Source organism: Suillus discolor, assembly GCF_016758755.1.
Source record: "Suillus discolor strain FC423 chromosome Unknown F5147scaffold_710, whole genome shotgun sequence".
In the NCBI taxonomy this organism is placed as follows: Eukaryota; Fungi; Basidiomycota; class Agaricomycetes; order Boletales; family Suillaceae; genus Suillus; species Suillus discolor.
Window position 1 is genome coordinate 1 of NW_024541957.1, and position 9268 is coordinate 9268.

Sequence of the window (9268 nt, forward strand, 5' to 3'; positions counted from 1 at the left end):
ATTCAAGTCGACATCGGAGTTACATGCATGTTTGAGGCATTTTGAAAGAAGATTTAGATTATTAAAGTTGATTGCGAGGGATGATGCACCGAGAATGACTGGAGCAAGCAAACTGATATCGAGCTCGCATTCAAGCTCGGGCATAGGAAGGGAAAGTAGGGATTAGGTGGGCTTTGCAAAGGCCCCCGAAAGTCTCTGATTGACATCATGTCCACGCAAGATGCGTAATCAAAAGCTAGATCATGTTGTCGATCAATGTATTTTTTCTGCATATGCAGAGCCCATATGAAAGCAAGTAGTTGGTGAGCTGTGGACAATAACACTGTGTGCAGAAGTTCAGGCAGTGCAGCGCACCTGACAATTTTGGAGACCTGGCATAGTGAAAGGGCAGATGAGTATGGATCTCGAGTGTAGGGGGCATGTCAAACAAAAGGTGGTTGTGCCGCATGCTTGAAGATGATGAGGGTGAGCTCAGTTGGAAGGTCGTTAAATCTAAATGATATGGGAGTACATCAGCAAACTACTGGGTGCCTGTACAGGATTGTACAGGATTGTACAATCTTGTACAGACTCACAGAACCCACAGCTAAGTCCCCCCTTTGCAGGTTTGTACAATAGGCCTACAATCTGTACACTTGTTCACAATATAGACAGACAACCAAGGCTGTGAAGTTCAGACATGTTGCACACATTGTGCAGAAAGCACATTGTGTATCAATAATAGTAGCTGCACATGGGGAACATGCTATGCAAGCATACAAAAATCGTGCAAACTGTCATCATGATTATCAAATTAAACAAAAACATTGAGCATTGAACAGCGCATTAAAGTATGATATTGATGTCCCCCCGCGTCACTGCCTGCATCACTCCATGCCAATCAAATTCGCCCATACCAATCTTAGCCCATTGCTCCAACATTTCTTCAAGCTCTTCACAAAGTTCTGGAATGTCGAGCAACTTGTCAACGGATTTGCGCAACTTGTCGAAGTCGGTTCTGCATCTATCAGCGGAGAGTTCAGGCACTTTGTTGGTGCCAGTTTCACTGAACCCAGAAATAACACCCTTCATCTATTAAATCATCAGTGACAAAAAATAAAATAAACTGCGTAGCATACAACTGCCACCACGAGAATGAGGCCATTGACAGGGATTGTGTTGCGGAAGTCATCTGTGTTCTTCAGTGCTTTCTTGCTGTTGCTGTAGAAAAACTCGAGACAGACATCCTTGAGAGCCTGCGATACAAAATTCTTGAATTTGCCCTGCGAGAAAACAGTGAGTGGTGTTATTGACACAAGTCATCACCTGTTACAAGTAACATCGGTCACGTGGCCCCCCTATCATTTTCCCCTCATCCTCGCCCTCGCCATCTACCGGCTCGTCCTCCTTTACCGCCTTTCCGTTGACCGGATCCTCGGGACCATTCCCGTCCCTCGCATCGCCCGCCTCTATGCACGTGCACGCACGTTCCTCCTTTGATTCGACCACCAATGTGGTCCCACACCTATGACTCGGTCTGACTCATGCCACCAATGTGGCTTTCCTCTTTCTGTTTCCCCTGACTGCGGATTCCCGCACGTTGTATTCTTACCGTTGGTCCGTTCCAACGTTTCTCGGTCTCATTCCACATTCGACCACCCATCACTAATCTGGCCATGTTGCCAACACACCTATACCACATTCACATCCCCTTTACCCTTACCTACTGTGCGGTAGCCTTGCCCTTAACCCTCTCCACTTAGTATAAGTAGTCGGTCACCCTGTACTAGATTCTCTAACTTGAATCTACTCAATCTTCCCTGGAACATACTTCCCTCTGAAGCCCCCTCAGCTTCAGTCTCTAGTATCTTTTCTTAGTCGCTCCTCGCGACTAAGTCCACCTCGATCGACCTCATCGTCCGGACAAGACAGTCCCGACCTTGAGTGACTTCTCAAGACATCCGTCTACGAAGTCACGTGACACGCGCTGTAGGGATTCATTTCTGGCTGGGCTTGCAGAGACTGTTTTTACCTTAGTGTTATGTTTGCACTTTTGTAGCTTACATAATAAAGTTACCTTTTCACCAGTTCTACTATGAGTCTGAGTATTCAGCAAGTTTCTATCATATTTCCTCTTCTCTGAGCCTTGAGCCTGGTCCAGAAACCCTTTAGGGTCGAATAGCAGCTAGGTTCTGCAAGACCCAACATTGTTCAGACTCACCATCTGAATTGTTGTACCTTCAGCGCGTACTGTGATCGCTGCCGACTCGTTGTCGCCAGTCTCACTTGCTATACCGGATCCTTCCGGTTACGTCACGAACGTTAGCGGACGACGCTCCTCTTAAGGCTCCGCCTAACAGATCTATTTGAGTGCGTAACATCACCTACATTAGATGAGTCAGGGATCCGGAGGTAACCACCGGTCTTAAGCAGCTTGGTGGCAGTTGCAGCGATAGAATTCTTTATCTCCTCTGGTCGCATTGCAGTGCCCTTCAGGAAGATATCATATGACAGTTTGGCAATGGAGACGACGACCTTTTTAAACTCCGTATGGAATGTGAAGAGATCATCGCAGAGCTAATCAGCATGTCAGTGAGCATGTTCGCCATCAATAAATGGAAGACTTACCAACCAGCACATTTGTGGGCTATACACCGGAAAGTAGCCTTGCAATAAAACGTGAGATGGCTGGAAGAAAGTGGCGGTACAAGGAGTGTACATTGGTAGTAGATGTGGGTGCCTTGAACCCAAACCTGTCAGTAGAGCAACCAGTATGTAGCACCGGACGGGGAGAAGTGTGGGCTGAGTGATTTCTCACATTGTTGCCGGACTTTTGAGATGATCGATTGTTGCTCGTAGTTGGAGGTGTCGCAGATGCAGGTTTTCGTTTTGTAGCATTTTTTGCAGCCGGAGGTTTTGCAGGAGCCTGACAAGGTCATAGTTCGAACATCATTAAAACAAAATAAACTTACACTTTTTTTCCCCCGATGTAGCTGCACAGGAGCCATTGAGTTTTCTTCAGGATCACTGACATCAAGCTCAGGGTAATCATTTTGCCCTTTCCGACTCTTTGCCCGTGCTGCTACCGCTTCTCCAGCTTTTTGAAGCTGTGCTGCGTGGCCGCCAACACTGCGATTCGATCTTGAGCTTTGTCGACAAGGTGCTGTGTCATCTTGAGCATTGGTAGAATGTCTAGCCCTCTTCTTGGGAGGCATCGAGCAATATTGTCAGCTGTGACTGCGACAAAGCTGTAATGAACAAGGTCGCCAGTTAGTACTTATTGATCTCACATAAGCTAATGTTATGTAATCAGACAGTATGCGTACAGAGGCATCCTCAAAAAATAAACGAGATTCACAGTAGACCAAGGAGAAAAGATAAGTACTCATGCCAGCATGGTACAACTCAGAACGAGATGACGAGACTTCTCTCTATCTCATCTTGTCCTCCGAGTAATAGATACAAGTCATTGAGAATGGCGTGGGCCTGGCTAACTAGTCGAAGACCATGTTGTGCCAGTACGTGGAAGGGTCGAAGGACCTGCAGTGGGTTGAACAGTAGGAGACTGGGGAGGAGGATAGGGCAGCGGGATTGGGATGGGTATTTCATCTGAGTCCTCGAGTTTCGCAATGAACATTGCAAGCATCTGGAATATGTGATCGTGAATGATTGTTGCATTGGTGTCAATTTCTGTGAGGTGGATTTGACTGCGCCATTCATTGACTAGGGGTTTGAATTCCGAAAAATAATCGGAGACTCTGTCCATTAGAAAGTCGCCTTCGTATATGGCCCCCTTCTTCGATAAGAAGGTGGTAAGTAAACTGCTGGCACCTAGGTTTTCATAGGCCTCCAACCATGGCATCGCCAGCTTATCCCATGTCGGTGCGACTATACCATGTGCCCCCCCATACTTTGTAACAAATTCGAAAAAAATGTAAAACATAGACTCAAGGTCATCGCACATGTAGTGTTCGATTTGCTGCAGCTGAGTAGCATCAGCAGTCTTTTTAACGGTCTCGGCATTCCTCAACATCTTCTTAAGGACACGCATGGAGATATATGGGATAGTCCCCTAGAAAAAAAATAAGATCAAAAGCAAGAACAGTAAACTGGACATTCAATCTTACAGTACCAAATGAAATTGTAGACGTCTTGCCTTCCTCTATAAATCTGGCATAATCGAAATCGATGAAGTAGCTGTTACCCTCATAAATGATGAAGTTGTTCAGGCTGAGGTCCCCATGTAGAATTCCACATTCGACCATGAGTCTATGAGCTAATGATACAACATTAAACTTGAATTTGACGCATCAAATTGAACTGAACTCACCAACAACAAAGTCACAAAAAGCACAGATCAACTCCTTCCTAGAGCTGAAGTGTGACAGTGGTTCTCCACAAGGAGTCATGACAAGCTGTCGGTGAAATCGATTACAGAACCTGTGGTCATCCCTATCGTCCGGGTCGAACTGCTGATAGCGATCACGAATCCGTGCTGTACAGTCAGGCTCCCCGTCATACATGACATCCCAATCATCTACAAGTTGGACGACATTAGGGATGCCGTGGACTTGCTTGAGAACGGCCACCTCATGATATCTCTTTGCCTCAGGCACCCAACAGTCCTTCATCACATAATCCTTCCCATCGGTAGGATCTCTGACACAGTAACAAACCATTCCGTGACAGAAGAAACCCCTGACTCTTCCACAAAACATCCATTATCGAGTAAGTTTTACCGTTATTGTTGACTACCCATCCTTTCGCCCCCCACAGCCAGAGAGAGGTGAGTACCCTGGCAATCAGCAATGCACATATGGATGGTGGGGTCAAGGCCAAAGTACTGCGGATCTGCTAACGTGGTCGTGGCTATTGCCTCAGTGACACGGATTGGAAATTTGTGGATGGGGGTCGGAAGGGATATGATGAGGCCCGAGCGGTCAAATAATGGGCGCGAAGGTTGTCTGCACAAATAGAGTAGGCAAGAATGAAGCGACACCAGGGTTGTTCCCACATAATGAGGTACGCTTTGGTAGCAGATCCCCAATACACTGCTAAATCATGTGTTATAGCAAAATTGCTGGAGGTGTGTTCCATGAAGCTCAAAACATCAGCCCATGTTTTGTCCCGAAGTTTGTTCTTGTAATAGAACAGGGCTACATTGGGCTTCTGTGTGTTATATGGGTCTGGTATGGGTGAGTTCGCAAACTCTGCAGACCAGTACCACTCAATGGGAGAAATATCAAAGGGAAGTTTCGGTGGGTATCCGCTTCAATTGCACAGGGCCCACTGAACGGCATGGAATAAGTACTGTAAGTCCTTCTCGGTTGAATGCTTGTTTCATTTCCTCTTCGATCCTGTCTTTACACTGCCATTGAATTCATTGTCACTCCCATAGCGGTCGGTTCCTTGGGAGAAGATTGTCGAACCATGAGAATCCAAGGCCTCAAGTTCTGCACTCAAGTCATCAGTGGTGTCTGTGTAGGAATCCCTTGTCTTGCTCTTTTTCCTGCGATCAAAATTCCACTTTTTTTGTATGTATACTGGTGAGCCGTCCTTCTTGTGGTACTTGATCTTTTCGATGTGGGTGTAGTTGAAGGGAGGATATGGGGATGAGCGCGCAGAAGATAGAATCGGTAAATTTCATCTTACTAAGGCCAGACTCATCAATGACATGGCCATCGAGCTCTGATCTCAAAAGACCCTTCACAGTATTAACTGTGCATCCGCCTAAAGGTTGGAAGCCCGCAGAGCTAAGTGATGCCCCGCAAAGGTAAAGGTCGAATGATGTGGCACCAGGAAGTTCGAGTGACGAGGTTGTCATTGGTGGTTTACCAGGTGAGTCTGAACTGGACGATGTGCTGTGAAACGGTGTCTGGTAGAAGGTGTGCCAGTATGATGTGTCTCAGTACTCAATACTAGTAGTGTTTGTGCAGTCTGCACAAGAGTGCTAGGCGCTCACGGGTGGTGTCGGGCTTGTCGGGACTCCATTCCATCCTCATCCGATTTCACTTGATGATCCGATTTCACCAATTGCAAAATTTGCCATGTAGAATACATAAAATCTGAAGTAAATGTATCTATCCTTGCGAGAGGGCGGCATATGTCTGTTTGTCAAAGTACTTGTTTAAGAAAAAAGATGAATGATAATGAGCAGAATTTGCCTTTGTCAACCGCGCATCTGCTGCGCGACCTAGTTGAGGAATGATATGAATAAATGCACAAAGTTGGCTAAGGGGAACTATGTCACCCACTGGTGCGCCGTTGACATGTTTAGCACGTTTCAATACATGCATCTCAGTGACCGGATCAACCGCACCTGTTTTGAAACTACGCACATAGCACAAATATTGATCTCGCCATGTGATTCATGAACCTCGCTGAGGAACTGGGCGCATTATGAGCTGCAATTCGCAGACATGGTGCCCTTCAAACAGGGGGAAAGGCATCAACGATAAGCAAGATTAGTATCAACATAAACAAGCTCACCCATCAACCCCGACTTAGGCCAATCATAGGCTCAATCAACATTGACGAGGACAGCATCCCGTCGGCCCTTTTGGCTACCCGCTAGTAGGAGATGGAGGGGAGGCATGCACAGTCTGTGCGGGTAAGACAACACTGGCATCTTAGAAAGAAACTTGTTTGCAAATGAACGGTATGCCATATCTGGATACGTTCAAAAGGAAGAACTGAGGGATGGTCGATTTGCGGCCTCCTTGGAACCCCCAACCCATGGCCTGCTTCTCCGTTCCTCACATCACGTTGCAAGAAGTCGGAAAGAGCCTGGCATAAATCTGGTATGTTGAAGTCATCGGCAACCTCATCGATTTTCAACCTGGTGCGAGTAGGGTCAAAATTAAGATGAATAGCGGTGGAGGCAGCAATGAATGTCCGAGGAGGGTGAGAAATATTATTGCATCTCGTGCCAACCAATTGCCTTGCTTTGCTAAAGTAGTTGGTGGTGATGCGTGTTTGGTTCAGCTCTTCTAAGAGTGCAGTTCGCGGGTCCATCAGTTCATCACAATCTCCATCGTCTTCCTCGTCCTCAAGGAATTCTTCTGAGTTAGAATCAGTGCAAGTACTCTTCAGTGTCGTAGCAATCACGAAATGTTGCAGCTTCTCCTAGTGATCTAAATGATGACAGATCTGAGGATCATAGTCGTTGTTATTGGTGTGCTGCGCAGGGTCCTTAATCTCAGATATATGGGCATGCTCAGTGGTGTCTGCGGACCACTGAATAAGGGCGCCAACTTTGCGTGAGCTGGCAGTGATGCTCTGCATGAGTTCGAGCTTCGGTATGAACCAGTTGTTGATAGGCTTCTTTGTCCCCATCCAAGCCTTTAGGGAGATGATAACGTCTTTGTTTTCATGAAAGATCAAAAGTGATCTGTCAATACGCGCCAGTAAATTTTCATCAGGCGAAGGAGACTGCACCATGTACTGGACGTCCATAAGAGCACGGATTTGCAATCACAAATCGACGAGGAGCTGCACCAGCAATCAGGCCGACAATGTAATGCTGGAGATCTTGGTGCGCTCTACCCGTGACTTGCTTCAATTTTGAAAACCCACCAGAAAAGTGGCGATAACCTGTAGTAGGCTGCAATATTGAAATGCGAAAATCTAATTTCCTGCGCTCCAACAACTGTAAGGCACCATTGGAGGTCATGATCATAAAACTCCTTGTGCCAGTGATGCAAAGGTTTGGGTGTCAAAAAGACTGAAGGATCAGCAAGTGGCCAGTCCGCCCAGAAAGGAGAATGGACACTGTTTAGTCGGTATTGCTCGCATGCCTGGAAGTAAGCTCAAGGTCATTGGGTCAACCGTTATGCTATTGAGCTGTTCTCAAGGTGATGGAGCGCGTGCGCTCGGGATGATGAAAAGCGTCCCCAAACTCCAGATATGATGCCAAGGGTAAACAGCGAAGTTTTCCTGCGCACGCATGCAAGCATACATGCCTCCGGGGTATCGACAATATATGCTTGCAAGAGGCATAAAACAGTGGCACACATTGCCTACTGGGTCGGACATCATGATTCTGATTTCAGCAGCTTTCATTAGGGGCTTCAAAACTATGGAAAGACATTCATGCATGAGGAGATCTTCTAGCATGCCCCGCATCCATGGATTTGAATGCAAATACTGCGGGATAGGGAGGAGGGCCATAAGAAGAAAAGCTCTGGATGAGAGCTTGGTGCGAGTGTTCATGTGAATGTTAGCAAGGCATAAAAGGAGTGGATGAGCGACCCTGGCACCAGTCATATTGGTGATATTTGTTTTGTCTGAAGAAAGTACAGTGCCTAGGACTGTCGCACCTCTTGGAAGCTGGTCCTGCAGTCCTTATAATGAGACGAAATGAATATTTAGACACAAGCCATATATACCTGGATCTCCCAAGCAGAGTCGCCTGTCAACCACTCTGAGTATACACGAAGAAGCCGTGCTGATGTCATATAAACACAGCGAGGGACAAAATCGAGCTGGTCGTGGAAAAGGGGGTTACTGAAGAGACTCTCCAAACATTCCACCGGGTCCCTCCAAAATAGTCGGATAGGGCCTTTTGTGTGATTGAGTGAAGGGATAGTTTGGCACTTCCAGCTTGGTCCTTTTGGCAGCATTTCAGCACGGCTTCGTAATTCTTTAGCATTGCAGAATGACAATTTCAACCGATGGATCTTCAAATAATGTCAGCAAGCGCCAGCACTTGTGAAAAGGACACGCACCATAGGGAGTTCCAGAAACTGGTTAATTGCTGCCATACTGAGGGGAGAATGCAGGAGAAAATCGGCGACCTCCCACTCTTCCTTTGATGCAAAAGGGTAGAAGAGGTTTTCCTTCCTGCATTCTGCATACTCATCAGCGTCAAACAGATCCAGAAAGGTCACACCATCCTGAGCATAACAAGTCCCTGTGCCCTCATACACCTCCACCTCTGATAACAATTCTCCCTCGTCCTCGAAATGGGCACCATCAAAGTCAACATCCATCATGCTATCCTCAGCATTGAATTGTGGGACGTCCACTTCTGACGTTGATTGAAGAGATTGCTGCGGCGGAATCAACTCGACAAAACGCAAGATATCGACCATATCGCAAGCGGAACTGTGGCACAATGTTTGAGGCTGGCTGAGGTGTCGAGTGACACTGGATTCCTTAGTGAATAACTTTCCGCACTTTGGACAAGCTGACATATTACAGGTCATCACAAGCTCGATTCAAATAAGTCTCACGCTACACTGCGCTTGCTCTGACACTTTGTACTAAATATTGAATATTGCTGCTACAG

At 46.6% G+C, this 9268-nt stretch overlaps 5 protein-coding genes across 5 annotated transcripts; all 5 read right to left on the reverse strand.

Annotated features, from left to right (window-relative positions):
- Window positions 1-825: 825 nt before the first annotated feature.
- On the reverse strand, window positions 826-3194 carry F5147DRAFT_784915 (uncharacterized protein; the record flags this gene model as incomplete). Its single annotated transcript, XM_041442883.1, has 7 exons — window positions 826-1071; window positions 1119-1262; window positions 2368-2556; window positions 2608-2645; window positions 2699-2732; window positions 2798-2905; window positions 2952-3194. The coding sequence occupies 7 exons, from the start codon at window positions 3192-3194 to the stop codon at window positions 826-828; spliced, it is 1002 nt and encodes a 333-aa protein (XP_041284023.1).
- A 275-nt stretch (window positions 3195-3469) lies between these two features.
- Window positions 3470-4658, reverse strand: F5147DRAFT_784916 (kinase-like domain-containing protein; the record flags this gene model as incomplete). The annotated part of the gene is made up of 3 exons (XM_041442884.1): window positions 3470-4051; window positions 4107-4255; window positions 4310-4658. 3 exons carry the CDS (start codon window positions 4656-4658, stop codon window positions 3470-3472), a joined length of 1080 nt encoding a protein of 359 aa, XP_041284024.1.
- Window positions 4659-7104: 2446 nt separating this feature from the next.
- On the reverse strand, window positions 7105-7434 carry F5147DRAFT_784917 (uncharacterized protein; the record flags this gene model as incomplete). Its single annotated transcript, XM_041442885.1, has 1 exon — window positions 7105-7434. The coding sequence occupies one exon, from the start codon at window positions 7432-7434 to the stop codon at window positions 7105-7107; it is 330 nt and encodes a 109-aa protein (XP_041284025.1).
- Window positions 7435-7595: 161 nt separating this feature from the next.
- Window positions 7596-7775, reverse strand: F5147DRAFT_533913 (uncharacterized protein; the record flags this gene model as incomplete). Its single annotated transcript, XM_041430123.1, has 1 exon — window positions 7596-7775. A coding segment is annotated over one exon (180 nt), but the record flags the coding sequence as incomplete, so codon positions are not given.
- Window positions 7776-7827: 52 nt separating this feature from the next.
- On the reverse strand, window positions 7828-9071 carry F5147DRAFT_784918 (uncharacterized protein; the record flags this gene model as incomplete). The annotated part of the gene is made up of 3 exons (XM_041442886.1): window positions 7828-8313; window positions 8367-8657; window positions 8706-9071. 3 exons carry the CDS (start codon window positions 9069-9071, stop codon window positions 7828-7830), a joined length of 1143 nt encoding a protein of 380 aa, XP_041284027.1.
- Between the last annotated feature and the right edge of the window lie 197 nt (window positions 9072-9268).